Source organism: Bos mutus, chromosome X, assembly GCF_027580195.1.
Source record: "Bos mutus isolate GX-2022 chromosome X, NWIPB_WYAK_1.1, whole genome shotgun sequence".
In the NCBI taxonomy this organism is placed as follows: Eukaryota; Metazoa; Chordata; class Mammalia; order Artiodactyla; family Bovidae; genus Bos; species Bos mutus.
Genome location: NC_091646.1, coordinates 122,653,348 through 122,672,817, shown reverse-complemented (window position 1 = coordinate 122,672,817; position 19,470 = coordinate 122,653,348). Strand labels below are relative to the sequence as shown.

Here is a 19,470-nt window from a genome sequence, read left to right as displayed (position 1 = left end):
ACACGTGACTTGGGTAGGCAACTAGCAACCAAGAGTCTCCATGCTTTGCTGGCCAGGGACCTGAAATCGCAGGGAATGGGCTGACCAGCCCAAGGACATCCGGCAGGATTAAGTGTAACCCACAATCCCAGAGAACTAACAGCAGTACCACACTTGAGTGGCTGCCTACCATGAACCAGGCATGAAGATGAGATCCTTCCATGTAAGATTCAATTGCCCCAACTGTCCCTTGAAGAATCTCCTCTGTGTGGCAGACAGAGAGCTGCACCACCCAGAGCCCCATTCTGTGAAGTGGGTTCCCCCCCTCCCCACTGCTAGGAGAGGTGCTGGCCCCTCCAGGGACCACCTCAGCTGCAGGGAGCCTCCTTTGGCCTTTTGAGGGTGACCCACGCTTCATGGTATAAAAGTCTCAGCCATTTCAGAGGGAGTTTTGGGGGAGAATGGATACATGTATACGTATGGCTGAGTCCCTTTGCTTTTCACCTGAAACTCACAACATTGTTAGTCGCCTAGACCCTAATACAAAATGCTTCTGTTGTTAAAAAATTAACTTAAAAAAAAGTCTCGGTCATTTCAACTGAACATCAACAAGTCAGAGGGGTTGTTTTAGTCCCAGAGCTCCATGGACTTGGCCGAAGCTTTGGTAAGGCAGCATCACAACTTTTCTCCCTCTGCCCAACATGGCTTCCTTCTCTCTCCCCACAGGCACTGACCCCTACACGTATCTTGCATTCTAAACACTGCCACAGAGGCTGCTTTCCAGAGAAGCCCACCTGGGCGGCCCTTCTTTTCATTATATAGAGCAGGAAACTCAGGTTCAGTGAGAGGAAGTCACTTGCCGACAAAAGGTTATAAAACTAGCAGAGTGGTGGCATCTGGATTTGAACCTACTAACTCTGACTCTGGAGCGCAAGCTCTTGACTACTTCTCAGAGCTGCTTCACTCAGCCTGCTGGTCCTGGAGACTATGTGGCAGGGTGGAGGCCTGGCCACCTGTGTCACTGCAGCTCACTGCTGGCTGGGGACATTGCCTTTGCTCCCCGAGATAAAAAGTGCTAATAATAAACAAAAATCACATACCTGAACCCAGAGGGGCCTGCTCTTCCCCCTCAGATCCGAGACGTGAGACGGGGCACATGAACAGTTGGAAATGTGGAAGACGCACCATGCGCATCCCCTGAGAACATGAGCTCAGCCAGTGGCCTGGCCCAATTTAGCCCAAGTTGGGACAGTTAAGCCAAGACATGTGGCCTGGAAAAGATGCTGAAGTGCACAGGAGGCCGAGGCAAGGAAACAAGTATGATAAATAAATGAATGAACAGCAGCACTAACAGCAGCAGCTAAAATCCACCCAAAGACCCCACAACCCTTCTAGAGGGGAGTGGGGATGAAGGGAAACAGTGACTCTACTTATTCCTACCAAGCGAAAGATTCCAAGTCCAGACGATGAATCTTTTTGTCAGTCTCCCCTCTGGACCCTCAGCAGGATCTATTACTATCATGTAAATGCTTGGGTTTTAACTGTCTAAAAATTGTTACAGGGGGAAAAAAAGCTGGGAAAGAATGGAAAGAAAAAAGAACCAGAAAATCCTTGTCCCTTGTTCTCAGAAAATCACTGAGGGGCACCTTCAATCTTTGATTTTCCCCCCAGCTTTCATCCTGCCTGGGTTGTTGTTCAGTTGCTCAGTCATGCCCGACTCTTTGCGACCCCATGGACTGCAGCATGTCAGACTTCCCTGTCCTTCACTGTCTCTCGGAGTTTGCTCAAACTCATGTCCATTGAGTCAGTGATGGATCCTGCCTGGGAGTCTAGCCACTTACAGGGATGACAGATGGCAGATGGGAAGTTGCTAGAGAAACGACTGCAGATTCTCTCTCTTCTCTCTTGCTCCAACCCCGCAACCTTGTTTTATCAGCCCCTTCTGATGCAAAATCACCCTATCTTACTCCTCACCTCCTTCATCTTGGTCCAATTACGCACTGAGGATGCGAGGTCAGAGGAAGTGAATGCTCTCCCCTGCTTTCCAGGCTGCCTTATTATAACATCTGACTTAGGCTCTGATTATGAAAACTGAGTAGAGATTACCCAGCTCAAGCCCCCATTTTCTTATGGACAAGGGAGCTGTGCTCCAAGGCTGGGAGCTATGAGCCCAAGATCATGCAGTTAATTGATGGCCACATTGAAACTCGATAGAAGCTTCTTAACACCCAGCCCTATCTTTGCCCACCACCCTTGGGGCAGTGATAATCAAAATGCACATGTTTGATGCTTCTAGAGCTATTTCTCTCACAAAAAAAGCAGTGATAATGGCCCTTCCTGGGCCCATCCTGCCTGGGGAGGTTGAATCTTTCCTTCAGAAAAGGACAAAATGGTGGCAGCAGTGAGGCCAGGGGTGCAGGAAGTGGGGACCAGAGTGGTTTTCCTGTCAGCTCTCCCCTTGCACCGTGTCCCTGTTTGGATGAGCACAGAGAGGCTTGGCTATTTATAGTTGGTGAAGACACTTTGGAAGATGATGGGACACTGCCCGCTCAATTCTCCCCCACATTTCTGTTCTCTGTGCAGACTCTGCAAGTGTGTGTGGAAATAGGCCTCCGTCCAGAGCCCATCCAGGGCATGACGAGCCCCATATCCCCTGAGGCCAAAGAACAATGACACCCACAGCCCTCATCTGCAGACCCACAGCCGGGTATCTCAGAGGGGCAAGGGGCTTTTCAGATGCCTGGAGGAGGGAGTTCTCATCATCAAGCAACTCTGAGAAGAGTCTGGGGGTGGGTGTCACTTGGAGGAAGAGTGTTCAAAGAAACAGCCCATGGGAAAAGCATCACAGGAACCATGTAGTACTGTGCCCATGCAGGGTGCCACTATCTGCTGCTGATTCCTTGCCTGTCTCTGGCCATCACTGGCAGGAAAATCAATGTGGCTCAGTCTGAACTAAGGCTAAACCACACTACTGCTGGATCTTGCTGCAGGGAATAAAATTCATTCTTTGTGAGGGTAGAAAGATGTATGGAGAGAGTTATACATACAAATGAAATGAGGCCAGCAAATACTGCACAGACATTTCTACACGATGACCAGGTATTTCTCTAGTATCCTGTAGGATTCTTGTGCTCCATACATCACCCGCCCTCCCTCGGGCCCCAGCCTTCCCTCTGCTTCTACTCCCTGGAGACCCCTTGTTGTGCAGTTTTGAGGGTGTCCCTATTTCCCCATTCCCTCAGGGCTACCAAGCCTGATCTGCTTATCACCATATGGCAACCCCTCTCCCAGTAAGGTTACCCACTGAGCTCTCTCAGCGAGGAAAAAAGATAGACTGAGGGCCTCACAAGCACTAGCTGAGGAGCCAGGTGCCCTGGGGGTAGTGATGGAAATGGAGACTCAGGAGGTGCCTACCGTACTCAAAGCCACAGGGTAAAGAAGCAGAGGGGTGGACTTCTGACCCTGGTGGGGCTGGCTCCAAAGCCCAGGGAGCAATGGGTGAGCAAGAAGGTCTGGCCTGGTTACGAGAGTTAACTGCCACCCAGAAGGCCTGCTCGAGGGGAGGCACTTGATACATTTCTGAAATGAATGAATGACACACACACTCCTCTCTTATCACTGAGTTCATGTCTAGCACCCATTTTTCATCTTTTCCCCATAGCTGAGTTTCTCACAAGGCAAGTCTACATGTGCTCGGTTGACCATCTGTTATTTCTTCAACTCAACCTGAGTTAGTACAGAATCAGCTTGACTGGGATTACCAAGGGCCAACTAGTGACCAAAGACCACGAGTGCCTTTCAGTCTCCCTGGCTCTCACTTTGGTGGCAGTTTTCATAGTGGGTGTGGGAAACCAATGGGAGCAGCAGCCCCAGGAGCTTGCTAGACATTCAAATTCTCAGGTCTGAACCCAGATCTCCTAAATTAGAAGCTTGGGGAGCAGCGACCTGCATTTTAACAAGCCTGCAGGTGATGGAGACACACATTCAAGTGTGAGACCCACTGGCCTGTAGCCAGTTCACCCTCCCTTCTCCTAGCTTCCATGGCCACACCACCCACCCACCCTTTCCCACGGCTCCTCATCCTTTCTCCACCCTATAAGTAACAATTTTCCCCACTGCTGTCTGTACCCACTGCTCCTATTCTCTGTAATCTCCTGGAGTGATTATAGCCATTTCATGCCTGTAACTACCATCTACGAGCCAGTGACACCTACCTCTGTAATTTCTAGCCAAGATCTCTCCTGAATTCTCCAAAGACATATCTTGGTCCTGACTTGTAGAGAAGAAGGGAAACACTCAAGCATCACATGCCGTATCCCTAGGAATCTCTGAAAAGACGTTTAGAATACTCAAGCAATCCAAACTCAAAATTGTGGCCTGGCCACCTGGGTGCACATTCTACATGCCTGCTTAGGAAACGTTTGGGTACACTCTGGCTCCCTTTCTTTCCCTCTTTTTTTTAAAAAATTAAATGATTGATTATCTTAGAGCTAATAAGAGCAAAGGTCTTTTTTTTTTTTTTTTAATGCTTTCTTTTGGTGGGTGCAGGGACCACACAAGTCATAGAACCACTAGACCGGCTTACTTTGGGCTAATTTGTATCCCAAGGGGCTTGAAGCAGCCTGGATGCCTGCATAAATCTAAAGAAAAATTAATTTCTGTGTGGGCAAGTTGGTCTCCAGAGAGACATCTGCCCTTCCCTAAGTACTTAGTGGATATTTGGCATATAAATGTTTACTTAATCTTTGCCTCAAGCTAAAATGTCTCAGGACTCAACAGTCACTAATCTCCCGGGGTTTCTCTGATATTCAGAGATCCCTCTTCATTATGAGGGAAAAATGTACAACTCCACGGTCCCTCACACCTGTTCCCTGTTCCAGGAGACTCCACACAGCCTTCAGCCTTCCATGAGAAAGGCGCCTGGTGTATTTAAGACCATTTCCAAGAAGCACAGGTCTGGGAAACCACCAGGCCTCATGCCCACAGCCTGGTATCCAAGACCTGACTGCCAGTATTCTCACTCAGATTCCTCCTCTGACACAGGCTTCCACATCTGAAGCCAGGGGACAGTGCCTTTTGCGGTGCTTGAGCCACAGTAACCAACTCCAGCCACCTAAAAACTTCTTGACTTAATGGCCTGCTACCACTCTGACTACTGAAACTTTCTCATGACTGACTGTCATCAACTCCCAGAATGCACTGACATCCACCTCGGAGGATACTGGCTTTGAGAACATCAGCCTCATCTCACTTCAGCTCTTGCCATCTTCCTGAGCCTGTGACAGCCTTATAGGCAATCCATTCCCCTCCTCCTTCCCCTGGTCCCTTCAGCACTTACAACCTTCATTCACCCTCAGCCACCCACATTCAGGGCCCTTCCCTCTGTGGATATGTCCATCTTCAGACCCCCTCCACCTCTGAAGTTGTGAACACCAATCTCCTCTTTCTGACCAGCATCTCTAGTACCTCTGACCATCAACTTTCTCCACTTCCAGCTCCCACTCCATCCCTGCTCATCTCACAGACTCCTACTTCTTTTGGCTTTACTTCTTTTCCCTCCATCCCAGAGCCCCTATCACTCAAGTTCCGTCCCCGCCCCAGACAACCAGCATAGCTCCCTGGCAACGCAGACTAAAGGTCTTACTCCCACTTGCCTGTTCTTTGGGAAGAAAATGAAGGGTTATTACAACTTGGGGTGTCCATGTTTGGGAAGATTAACAAAGCTGTTCTGGTCTATCCAGCCTGCATCTACCTCTTTCCCTCTGGGGTTTATTTTCTTTTGAAGGCACACACCTGCTCTGCTGCTCAGGTTCTGGCTCACTGCCTCCCACTGCAACAGACTGCTAGAGCTCAGGACAGCCTGCTTCTTCCCAGCTTTTCCTTGGATTTTCCTTTTTTTATTTTTTCCTTTTGGTCCCTTCTCTCAAGTTCAAGACCTCTTCTCATGGGGGTTTCTGACCCTATCTTTATTAAATCGACACTACACATTGTGAGATGTACATCACATGTTCATCTGTGTGTATACAACACACATACAAAAAGGTTTAGGTATACTCTGTCATTTGAAATACCTTGATGATCAAATATCAAAAAAGTAAGTAGGCTCTTTTCAGGTATGAAGATAGATGTAGGCAGAAGGCTCTTTGGATGACTGCCTTAGTTACATGGTGGGCTGGATGAGACTAGCAGACACTGTTTTCACGCTGTGAGATAATAACTGACACATCCCCAAAGCACAGACTTCCAAACAAAGAGGCACTTAGGACCCAGGGGGATCTCCTGTCATCATTCGATTTGTAAATTAACTCTGTTATTGACTTTTTTTGAAACAGTCTCTTTTTTCTGTTACATTTCTACCTACATTTACTGTTTAGAAGTATGTTAATGGAAGGCTGCTACTTGCTCAGACGGACTCCAAATCACGCTGGTGTCCCAGTTCCCTTAGATAAGATTCCTGAAGCCCGTGATCTGGTACACAGACGTCCTTCAATCCATTCCTGTTAAGTGAATGCATCTAAAGACGACTCCAATACAGTATACTAACGCATATATATGGAATTTAGAAAGATGGTAACAATAACCCGGTGTACAAGACAGCAAAAGAGACACTGATGTATAGAACAGTCTTATGGACTCTGTGGGAGAGGGAGAGGGTGGGGAGATTTGGGAGAATGGCATTGAACCATGTAAAATATCATGTATGAAACGAGTTGCCAGTCCAGGTTCAATGCACGATACTGGATGCTTGGGGCTAGTGCACTGGGACGACCCAGAGGGATGGTATGGGGAGGGAGCAGGGAGGAGGGTTCAGGATGGGGAACACATGTATACCTGTGGCAGATTCATTTTGATATTTGGCAAAACTAATACAATTTTGTAAAGTTTAAAAATAAAATAAAATTGTAGTTGGGAAAAAAAATTTAAAAAAAAAATAAAGACGACTCCTTTCTTACCGAACTTATGTATTCCTTTTTCTAAAAGGTGCTAGTTCCTGTTTAAATAGAAGGAAATTGATATCTTCTGGAAGCCGCATTTGGCGGCGAGCTTTCTGGCAGGTGAGAAGAAGCTAAGCCCAGACACTGCAGCTGGAGTGGCAGGCAACGCCTCATGTCTCGCTTCCAGTAAGAACAGCAAATGGTGATTGTGCATCCATGTGTTCACCCAGCCGTCCATCCATCCGCCCGTCCACCCATCCCGTCAGGTAAATCCCGGCGAGGATTTGGGTTTGCACAGCAGACAATACCCCTTCTCTGGAGGACCACCAACACAAAACTACTTGACATGAACATCCCTGAGTCAACTCATTTGGCAGAGCAAAACAAGTTCATAAACCAGTATGGGTTGGTTGTCTAACATAACTGCTTAGCAAAAAATATGAAGCGTGTGAGATACTGAGAAACAGTGAGCCTTTCTTCAATCTTCTTAAATTTTGTTATGTTGAAATCCATGGCATGCAAGGTGACCTGGAACATCAGACATGACTGCTAGGGAGCTTGTACAGGAGAGCCAAAGTGAACAAAATGAAAGCACTGGCACCTCCCCCCCTTTTCGGAACCAGGGCATTCAACAAGTGTATTAAATGAGCCACTACCATATGCTCAGCTCTGTAAAGCATGTGGAGATGACAAAACACACTCTTGATCCGCTTTAAATCTGGGGAAGCAGTCCGGGGGTGTGAACATCCCAAGTGGCAGAGCAGGGGGCCCTGCACCAGGCTCCACATGGGGTGTCAGGCGTTTCAAAGAGAGAGCAACTGTGAGGGATGAGGGAAGGCTTCCAGAAGAGGGGCATGCTAACTGGACAGCTGGGGAGCACTAACGGGTGCAGGAGAGGCAGACAGGGAAGGGAGGAGGTGCCACCAAAAACCCAGGGGAATGCAGACCAGAGGTTCTCACAGCGTGGATGTGGGCTGGCAGTGTCAGCATCACCAGGGAGCTTGTTAGAGATGTCAGTTCCCAGACCTCCCCTAGACCAACCGCATCTGTGGGGTGGCATCCAGCAATGTGTGCAAATGAGTTCTCCAGGTGACCCTGATGCACACTCAAGTTTGAGAACCACCGAGTGGGAGTGGGCACTGTTCTCCCTCCAACTGGCTAAGCAAGGGGCCAGAGCAGGTACCAGCTCCTCCGTGTCCAGCTCTGTCACTTCCTGGGGCTGGCAGGAAGGAAGCCTGGAGCTTGCCTCCCGCTCCCTCCTTTCTGCAAACCAGTGCCCTGGGGGTTTGGGAGGTCGGGGGCTGCCCACTCATCCTCTCTCAGGCTGCTCAGACGTCACACATGAGGTCAACAACAGCTATGCTTCCCACCGGCCTCTGTCTAAACCCCTCTCATGCATCTTCCTCAGTGGCTCGTCCTTCTGACCCACAACTGGATGCTGCAAGAGCTGGGGGGAAGGGAAGAGCTAAGCAGAGGTGGCGGGGAAGTGGGGCCTCTGTGAGCCCAGAGGACTGGTAGTTATCATTCAGGCCCACTTTCCCTGGAGGTCTAATCGATGGCCCACAAGGCCCACACCTATCTCCTAACAAGACAGTTGAGAGCAACCTTCGAAGGCGCAGAAGCTACTGGAATTGCACTTCTCTTCAGATCAGATCATTAGAGAGATTGGCAGGAGTATTCTGGAAATCGTTATTGACTTCACTGAAACGCCTGTGGTCCCTGGAAGGCTGTAAGAATTTGGCAGAGCGTGGCTTCTGTTCTCCTTTCACCACCACAAAGTGATGTACGACCTCTGCTGGTCCACCCTCCCTGAGTGTGGAGCACATATTCTCTTCAGAAGCACTTAATGTTCACATACATACCCCTTTCCTTCTGAAGTGCGAGCCCTGGGCTAACCACGCTACTGAAGCGGCCCTTGCTCAGGTCACTGTGGCTGTCAAGTGGCCTCGTGGTGTGCATGTCAGTCGGCAGAAGAGGACACAGCACGTAGGAGCCTGACCAACTCAACAGTGGCCCTGGTCCCATTAGTTTCCCCCCAGGACATCATAGGGGGCAGTTGTTTCACTGGATCTTGGCGGACACCTGCCAAATGTCATGGGTGAGCCAGCTGCTCCTCCAATGGGCTCACACACCTGAGATAATCATGTAATGTGTGTATTTTACCATGGTTGAACCTTTTTTCTAAAACGTAAAGTGAGCTATTTTTGATCCAGTTTGATACACAATCATAAATATGACAATGGAAGTGAAACTGATTTATAGCCCTAGGGCTACATACTTGGGAATTATATCCTTCCATCCTTTCAGATGCATTCCATGATCCCCGCAATCTACAGACAGGGAGAGTGAGAGGTGAGGGGCAGTGACCTGCTGAGGCTGCCCTCTTCCCATGACATGGGCCCGGAAGCCTGCCTGACCTCAGCACAAGGGCACCGAAGCCCCACGAGATTCTCCACATGCAAACTTAGCTCACAAGAACAAAAATTCGGTGAGTGACCATGTGTTGACAGGTCCACATAAAGAACTCTAAGCCACCGACTTGCTCCAGTATATCACATCAACACGTAGAATGTGCAAGTAACAGTAGAAAGTTCCAGCAATGAACTTGTGGAGAGAATGCAACACTCCCTTGTTCCTTGTGGTAGGCATCTCGGGTCTGGAAGGCACAATGTCCAACTCTAATCCTATCATATCACTAACAGTCAGCAGCAGAACACATTTGAGTTTTGCCAGGCCCATGTCAGAACTCATGCCTGAATGAAGCATGCTCCTTGCCTTTGAGGGTCTCACAGTCCACAGACATGGACACTAAGGCAATCTTTGCCAGACTACGTCCTGGGGCCCACAATATGGCTGTGCAGCCAAGGGCAGAGGGAACCTGGGATTGCGGAGGGAGGCGCCACAGAGCAGGGAGAGGCTCAGGGATGGAGCAGCCAGTGAGAGGACCTCCAGGGGTGAAGGCAGGCCACCTCTAGCACTTCTGGTTTGAAGAGCAGCTGGTCTTGCTCTAAGGGTGCATAGGGAATTCCCACACGTGAGCAGGGCCAAGATGCCAGGACCTGGATTCTCATCTGTAATCCTGAAACCCAGGCTGTGCCTCCCAGCCTCGCTCCCACTTCTTCCCAAGCAGAGGAGCAAGGACCCAAGTGGCCGGAGTCCAGTGTCCTCTGGTTGCCCCACCCCACTCCCACCCTCGGCATCAAGAGCAGTGCAGTACCTGGTGTGGGTCAGGGGACCCACGGGCCGCTCTGGCCTCCTCGGGGGTAGCGCGCCTGGTCTGCTGAGAGAATTGGTCTTGGGTGGCCGTGGCTTTTTGGGTGGTATGGCAGGAACAGAAGGCTTCTGTAAATCCAGTTTTGGCTCTCTCTCTGGTCTTTCTTTAAGGAAGCATAAGGAAGACAGAGAGAACTCATGAAAGGGAGAGTACCGAAGACTGTGTGCTTCTTGCTTAAAACAAAACAAAACAAAACACTGATGCTGTTTGCCAAGGTGAGGATGGAAGCAAAGAGCATCATCTGTTCTTGGTTAAGTTAGAAAAAGTCCTAGAGAATCACAGGCCACTGCTCGCCTTTACTCATGCTGGTCCCTCTGGCCGAGGGTCCTTCCAGTCCCTGCCCAGCCTTGGAAAACTCCCACTCACACTTCACTGGGCCTACTCACATTTTCCCAGACTGCAATGTCACACCATCATGTTCCTTTCTCAACAGCTGGACCCACCCTCAGAGGCACACTTTCCTACTACTCCCTTTCCTGAGCCATGAAGGACAGCCCTTTATAAACAAGCTCCACTTGAATACTTTGTGGGTGTCTGTATGCTTGGCCCAGCTGGCAGGCGGTCAGCCCCCAAGGGCATCTGTCTAGGACCTGCATGGGGCCTGGCACTGAACATGCGCCTGGTAAATGGCTGATGGGTTTGGTCAATGACCAGCGGGACCTGTAGGGTGTGGGGAAGAAAAAGGCCTGTCTCCTCCCAGGCCAGCCTATGTAGAGTGCCAGGAACCAATAACAAGGGAGCATTTCAGAAAACAACAACTGAGTCTGGATTCTCTCTGTGCACAGTTTCACCTTGGAAGGTAAACTGGGACTTCACAGGTAATCAGTTTCTGAGGGTTTGGGGCTTCATAGCTATTAGAATGAAGTTACGCCAGATCTAGTGGCCAAACTGGGCAGAGTTTGGTGGCAGCTTCCTGTATTCTGTCCCAGATTCACCTTGCCCTGTGTGTGTTATGAAGAGCCCACACCCACGTGCTTCTCTGTAAAGACAGGGCTTCAGAGAGCTGCCTGTTGGGGGACTGGCAGCATTGCTGTGTTCACTCGGAAGCTGGAACCCTGAACACGTGTTACTTGCAGACACAAACTCACGTCGTTTGGGCGACCTGGACAACTGGCAAAGCTTTAAAAAGCCCACCAGGTATCATACAGACATCACTGTGCTCAGCCCCACAAAAGTTCAGTAAGGGAGTGTGGATTGCTAGGAACTCTTTTCCTGGTCCTCAGGGACCAGAGGAAGAAGGGCTTTGCTAAAATACAAAGGAGCGGAGATTCCTCCTGCTGGGAGGGACGGGCACTCTGGCAGCCTACAGAACGAATGGGAGAGAGGGTTTGTGCCCACCTACTAGGGAGGTCGAGTCTCAAGGTGGGGCTGGTTCACCAGCTTCCCTGTGGCTTTGGACCAGAGCGTCTTCACCCTGACCCACTGCGGCCTAGAGCAAGGCATTATGAGAGGGGAAGGAAGCAGAAGTGTGCGGCCATTTGGCCAGCCAACTAGGGTGGCTGTTCACATGTAAGCCAAGGCCATATGCTAGTCAGCATGGAACAGAGCAGGCAGTGTCCTCAACACAGAGCCTGGCGAGAAGCCCAAAAGCAGCCACATGTCCCCTATGAGGACAGAGGCGGTGTTTAGCTATGTCACAACATGCACACTTCTATCAAAGAACTATTCGGATGCTGAGTAATTTTACTGATCTGTGATGCAGACCTGGCCTTCACAGTGAGCTTCTACAACTCAAGTTTTAACTCTTCACTCTGAAAGAAAGACGTATAACTTCTTAAGAACTTGCAGTGTTGGTAAAACTTGTGGCACACTGATATAAAATATTACATTTCACAATAAAGCTTCATGAGGCCACCCAGGAGCACCTACAAATAATTGTGTGCATTAATTCAGCATTTCTCTTGTGACTTACAAATAACTGCTTTTTAAAATGGAATTTGCTCTGCCTCCTGTTAATAATAATAACCTAACAGTTTTCCCATAAAATGTGTGATCAATCAAATTTGAGACACCTAATAAAAGCAGTCCTTCCACAGCATACAGATTTCTTTGGGAGGGACACTCAGGCTGTAGAAGTCAAACCCAGCCATAAAACCGACTGTGTGATACAGGTTAGGGTACTTCCCTGAACATGATAATTTTTGACCCCCTTAAGGGGACTGTGGGCAGCGGGCTGCTTCTCCCAGTTTGGCCATGCCAGCCCCATCATCAACATTCCTGACCAGGGACGTGTGTCTATAATACAGTAGCCAGAGTCAAAAGCCCAGCAATGACTGACAGCTTTCGTTTGTCTGGATGGGAATCTCTCTAAGCCATACTCACTCATCAGCAGGTAATGAGCGCCTGGGGCACTAGGCTAGCCAGAAAACGTGGCAGGTACATCCGGGCCCTCGGGGGACTCACACTCGGCATCCTGACTTCAGGTTGCTGCTGGTGTGGCTGCTGCTGCTAAGTCACTTCAGTCGTGTCTGACTCTGTGCGACCCCAGAGACGGCAGCCCAGCAGGCTCCCCCGTCCCTGGGATCCTCCAGGCAAGAACACTGGAGTGGGTTGCCATTTCCTTCTCCAATGCATGAAAGTGAAAAGTGTCTGGTGTGGGGAAGGCGGTAACTGCAAAAACATTGGGATGAAAGAGCCCCAGTGTGTTAAATGACTATCTGGGTGTTTTTCATTTGATGAGAAATGCTGGCCCAAAGAAGCACCACAATCACTCTCTCTCCTATTTCCTTAGATACAGGAAATTTAAAAGTGATCAAAACAAAACCATAATCACCATATTGCATATTGCAAAGAAAAAGAAAATTCTGTGGGTAATCTGGAGTAGCCCTGTGACAGACAGTTCTGTCCCCTGCTGTTCTAGAAGTGCCAACGAAGACGTGATTTCATACCTTTCTCTTCTGTTCTGTTTGGAAGCGTTTCCGGTCTTTCAGGAGGTATCTTTTTAATTTCATGTTTTCTTTCAGTGGTACCTGGGCAGGGGGAGGATAACAATTATTAGCAAATGTTTTCCTATCCACTTATTAGACGCACTAGCATTTAAAATATTTATCAGGTACAGCAAAGTCAACAGATTTTTTCCCCCCTAATCTGAGGGCTGGTGTTATCTGGCAAAAACAAGCTACTTAGAAACAGAGCAGAAGCCACTTTTGGCATATGCCATTAACTCTGCCTACCTATACATTCTTAATTTACAAGAACACCACTACTATTTCTTGATGTTTAAATCTGACTTCCTTCAGCATCAAAGTAGACACAGGAGACCATGTGGTATGGGTAGGGAATATGTATAAATCAATAAACAAATCCATGGGATAAGATGATCATTGTTTGATGCCACCAAATTTGGAGCGGTTTGTTATGCAGCAATGGTAACTAGAACATGCATTCTTTTTTTAATTGAAGGTTAGTTAACTTACAATATTATATTATTGGGTTGGACAAAAAGTTCGTTTGGGTTTTCCTGTAACATCTTATGGAAAAACTTGAATGAATCTTTTGGCCAATCCAATAGTTTCAGGTGTACAACATAGTGATTTAATATTTTTGTTCACTACACCCCATATAATGTTATTAAAATATTGACTATATTCCTTGTGCTGTATATTACATCCCTCTGACTTATTTTATTTCTGTTGTCTGGGCCTCTTGAACATCCCTTTAAGTGGTGGGATATAACGAAAAAAAATTGGTGGTTTTCCCTAGGTCCTTTGCATCGGAATTCCTCAAGTACCACATTTTCCCAAACAGGACAATTTACACTTCCTCTTCACGCACATGGACTGTAGCTGCTCCCTCGCCTGGGGCCTTCATCATCGTCAGTGCCCTCAGGTTCATAAGAACACTTGGAAAATAGCTGAAGCATGAAACCCATCACAAGTACTCCTCTGATTTATGGACTTGGTTGAGTGATTGACAAATCCCTTATATGACCAACCCTATAGATGGGTGCTTGGTACTAAAATTTCAATCACACGGCATAAGAGGCCAAAAGAACTTAATGAGTCCCCTGAACACACACTTTACCTAATCTCTTTAATGACTCACGACAAATTAAACACTGGATCTGATTTGTATCAGTTCTGTACCTGATTTTTTTGTAGTCAAATAACCAAACACAAGGAAATATAATGAGAAAGAAAAGAGGAATATCTATGCCCCTGTCACAAAGCAGCATCCAAGATTATACAGGAGGATAAAAGAACAGTAGTAGTCATCGAAGAAGATTAAACGCCAATCATGCTTTACCCCTAGAGATCCAGTACAACCTTTGGTAGAACTGTTTCAAAAGGATAATAATTTTCCTACCATGCTACAATCTGGTCTCCTAAGGCTAATGAAGAAGTTCAGCACCATTCTGAGAGACACAGGAGGAATGGACAGTCCTATTGCCATGAAGAATCCAACCCTAATGACATTCCAGGCCACCTGAGCCTGGGACCACTCAACTCACCTCCTTGGTCTCCATAACCCGTCACTCAGGCGTCTAGGGAAAAGGGTCTTCAGAAAAAAGCCAATCAAGAGCCTGCTTTCATCTCAGCAAAATAAAATATTTATCCATCCAGAACCACTAGGTGGCAAAGTTAAACTGCTCAACACAAACAAGGATGGGGGCTGAGCAGGAGATGCAATTAACATCCCATTTTGGGGCTTAATCTCTGTAATTCTCAACTATGCCAAAGGGAATGAGAAAGGAATGTGAGGTCAAGCTGATTTTTACCCCCAACAGGATGGGCCAGAAGAAAAAAATCACTCCTAACAAGTGGGTTGAATAAACCAATCGGGAAATGTATTCATACTTTAAATGCTATATTAGAATATCGTAACTGCAGAATTAAAAACACCCCTGCTCTTCTTCAGTTTGAGTTAATTTTTTTAAATGCCACTTAACTAGCTATGCATGGAGGAATTTCTCCCTAAACTGTGTTTCTAACCATGTTAAAGAGCAGTTCTTCCAGGAACTAGGAATGCTCATCTTTATGTATGAGACGTCAGTGTACAATGAGTTACCAAGTGTTGAACAACGTCAAGTCTTTCTATATTATTCAACCTTAATATCTGAAGCCCACAGAAAAAGTGAATTAACTGGACTCTTTTCCAGATGAGAAAAGAGTCATGAGGGAAAGTATTGCTAGAAAAAAAACACTTTTTTGTTGTTGGGGGCAAGTGAAGTAAGTACAAATTTTGGTTAACCGCACAGGACAGAAACTGAAAATTCAGCACTGCCATCCATGCACAGGGACGCCATGACCCATGGGAAGCAGTTCTTCCCAGGCTGACCCTCAATGGGCAGACACGGGCAAAGCACACAGCTAGTTCTTCTGGCCACAAAAGTGGTTTATTTTTATTTTTTTAAAAAAGCAAACAAAGCTGGCTGATTCCAAAACAAAGTCTTTCCAGTCATTCTCTTTGAAAGCTAGATTCTGTTGCTGTTGTTGCTGTACTGGGGATACATTTTAATGACACATTTGCTTGTTTAGGAAAAACAGGAGTGTATTTAAAACCTGCCTGTTGAGACCAAATCATTACTTCCCAATTTGGTCATCTGTGGCCTTTGAATCTAAAGCTCTTGAGCTCTACCCAGGATGCTGTAAACATACAGAAACAGAAAGATAGTGTGTTGACAGAAGCGAGAGGTACATTACCTGCCCCTTGCTTGATCACGGGAGCCGAGGGAGGAGGTGGCTTCTTGGGTCTCTGAAAAATTAATGAAAATGATACCACATGAGATTGTTGGCAAGCCTGGCCTCTCACATAAGGACCACAGACAGTGTTTTCTAGATGTAGCTTGGACAGTCCAAAGAAGCTCTCCAAAAAATTGAGCAATTCTCTCTCCAGGGATGTCAGGTTTTGGCACCTTTAAACAAACACTAAAATAAATCCAGTCTGCAAAACAAAGCTCTGATGGACAAATGAAATACCATTTCCCCCTTTCTAAATTTGTAACAGCCTTCTGGAAAAGCACGGCTCAGCAAAAATGGCCTGAAACCAGCAAGCACAATGGTACTCCTACGCTGAAACCGCATTTGCAATTAAGATTTAATCTGCTGAATAACCAAGCGATTCAGAAAGAGTCACTGGGAATGGCTCTAAATTAGATGGGCTCTGGCTGTGGGACCTGCAACAAAATGCAGGCTGAGGAGCCCCTGTGGCTGGGCAGGGTTCTAAGCCTCTTGCCCCTTTTCACCTCAAGGCTGCTAGGGTCCCCCACAGACCATTCATACCCTGGACACTGGAACGGAGTTTCTTTGCCTATCAGCTGCTATTTATTTTTCTCTCCCACCCTATCATTCTAGAGGGGGATGAGCAGCAATGCAATCAATGGCATCTCCTGGCTCACCCAGGACTGGCTGGCTATAGGACGGAGGCAGTTGGGCTGGACTTGGCAAATGTCCTGGGGCTGAAAGTCCAGCCAGGGCAGAATTCTTGGACGCCATTCTTGGACAGGGGAGAAGGGAGCCAAAGGCAAGGAGAGAACCATCTCATTATCAACGTCATTAAGGGAGACTTCCCTGGTGGTCCAGTGGCTAAGACTCCGTGCTCCGAATGCAGGGGGCCTGGGTTTGCTCTCTGGTCAGGGAACTAGATCCCACATGTGACAACTAAAATGATTCTGCATGCCACAACCAATACCTGGACCAGCCAAATAAAGAAGTAAATGAATAGCTTTTGAAAAAACATCATTAAGGAAAGATGGACTTGGGGAAGGTTTGAGTATATGATCCGTGTTTCTGCTGATACTTCTCCTGGCCCTCTCTGGCTATCATATACTTGTGATTTTTAAAAAGCTCCACAGACTCTTCTGCATGCTGAAAAAGCACTACTGTGACCAGCCAAGTGCCCAACCCACCTGTACCTCCCGGTTCCTGATGCAGTACCAGGGCACAGGAAGAGATGGTTTTCAGTAAAACCTACAGAATACGAGACCCACAAAGAACTATCTCAGGGCGTATCACAGTATGCAGGCTCTGGATATGAAATTTCAGCTCTGCTCTATGAGCAGGGTGATTTGGCCAAGTGACCCCAAGTAAGAGTATAACATGGTGGGCAAGAGGCAGGGCTTCAGAATGTGGCCGTCATTACACAGCTTGGTTCTTTCCATTTTTACCTGTGGACTCTGGGCAAGTGACCTCACCTAGATGAAAGCTCCCATCTGTAAAATGGAGATAATATTATTACTTCCCTCTTAGGAGGAGGTGGTTTCACAAATGGAGAGAATCAGTAAGCACCATCTCATCCAAGCCTCATGACAACTCTGAAAGGAGTGATACTATCATGCCCATTTTTCAGATGATATAATTGAGGCTGCAAGAGATAAAGTCATTTCCCAAAGTCACCAGGCTAGTAAACGGGACAGGGGGCCAAGAGTCTAGGCCAGGGCTATCTGTCCTGTAGGCGTGCTCTTAACCCCTGTGCAGCGGCCATGCTGCCAGAGGGCATCCACAGACAAACCATCTCACGGCCATAAACCACACAGAGTTTACAAAAGCACAAGGAACTGTCATATGTTAACATTAAGGAGGGAAAAAGGGGTATCGAATTGCAGCTAGAGTATGAGCTCAACTATGTTACAATGCATTCAGAATGTGAAAAAGACTGGAAAGACAGAAATCTATAATGCTGATCTCTTGTAGGATTATGAGTGCATATGTGTGCTTCCTTAATATTTTTCTGTACTGTCTACATGCGTCCAAACTTCATTATAAAAATAAAGAAAGAAGGATCCTGCAAGGTCCCCTCTGCATGGGGGCACGCCCTCCACCAGTCCAATATGTTCCAATCCCAGGGCTTACTGCTCTCTCCCCTGTTGCCAGCCCCCTCCAGTTCTCTACCCTGGCTCCTTTCCCCTCCTTCTCTGTCTCTGTAGAAATGAGACTGGGGACAGATATGTGTTTACCGAATGAACTTATCATTGAAACCCTGCCAATTAACCTTCCTTTACCTCCGGATCAGAGTCATTTCTTATGTACGAAACTGCCAACACCCTCTGGCCCAATTCTTCCCAGCCCAGCCCCAACCATGCCCACCCCCTGAACGGCTTCCTCACTCTCAGTTGTTGGAACATTTGTCTAACCAATTTCGCATGAGCCTCCTCTTGCTGAGGCCGTTCCCCCAGCGACCTGGCCTCAAACCACAGGGCCTCAGATAAAAAAAGACAATTACAAGTCATATTTTCCAAGATTACTGTGCAAATGAAAAAGAAACCCTTAGTGTTGTGTCAGATTTGGCATGGAACAGACACATGAAATGTGACAGGGCAGGGCAGAGGGACACCAAGAGAGGAGACAGGAAGGACTGTGCTCCCTGACAGTGTGTGGAGAGCAAGTCATGCCAAGTGCCTGCTCGGAGGGCAGAGGAAGGAGACAGGGGTGTAAGGTGGTATCAGGAACCCTGGCAGCTGCAGAGGCAGGTGGGGCAGTTTGGAAAGGAAGGAGCAGTTGGTGAGCTGTCTGTCTTGTATCCACCAAGCCTGATTGACGCTGGCCAGGTGCCTGCTTTGCTTAGTAGCAGAGGAGGTTTACAAGTTGTCCTGTTTTTTTCCCCTTTGATTGACTTCACTCCCTGATTCCATCAAACTTAGCCTTCCTGCCTCCTTACATGAGAAATGATGCCACATTTTTTTCAAAAGGGATGTCTCTGAAGCTAATTCTAAACAAAACCAGGGTTCCGTGTAGCTCTAGACTGCCCCCCCCCAAATGATGAATAAAGTATTCATGTGAGCTGACAACGATGTTTTCTTTGAATGCCACAAGAAGACAGGGCAGTGAGAACCGAGAAGGGTACATTGGTGGTAGTAGAAAATCCATCACAAGAGTTCATGATTCTCAAATAAGAAGACATAAGCGTGTCACATAATTGATTTTCCAGGATAAGCAGTAGGTCAGTGCTTTCTCTATTGAGTTTACCAGCATTAAGTAGCTCCTGTAGGTGCACAGACAGAAACAGCCTTTCAACTCAGTCAAGTATTTTAAGTCATGAGTTTTTTAGAGGCACTTGTTCTATTTATTCTCCTCCCTCCATAGGGAAAATAAAACATTCCAGCTCCAAGCCCAGGTGGTGTCATCCTGCTCAACTGGCAGGTTGGTGCTAAGAACAGAGGATGTCAGAGCTCTGAGTGATCTGAAGGTCTCCTTTAGGCTGAGGAAACTCAGGCCCAGAGGGGCCACGTTAACAGCCATGTTAACAGGAGCTAAAATAAATCTCTCATTGTCCAGACTGTGGCACTTCATTAAAAAAAAGAACCAACGTGAAAATATTCCTCAGAAAGTCAATGAGCCAACATCT

The 19,470-nt window shown here is 47.4% G+C and overlaps 1 protein-coding gene across 3 annotated transcripts in view; it reads right to left on the bottom strand.

Moving 5' to 3' along the window:
* Positions 1–19,470, bottom strand: part of SH3KBP1 (SH3 domain containing kinase binding protein 1) — a 332,811-nt gene that overhangs the window by 38,744 nt on the left and 274,597 nt on the right. For all 3 annotated transcript variants that reach the window (XM_070365436.1, XM_070365437.1, XM_005897720.2), the window contains 3 exons: positions 15,831–15,882; positions 13,077–13,157; positions 10,132–10,291 (listed from right to left, as the gene is read on the bottom strand). In XM_070365436.1, the coding sequence (XP_070221537.1) occupies positions 10,132–10,291; positions 13,077–13,157; positions 15,831–15,882 (293 nt within the window). The remainder of the gene's footprint in view (positions 1–10,131; positions 10,292–13,076; positions 13,158–15,830; positions 15,883–19,470) is intronic.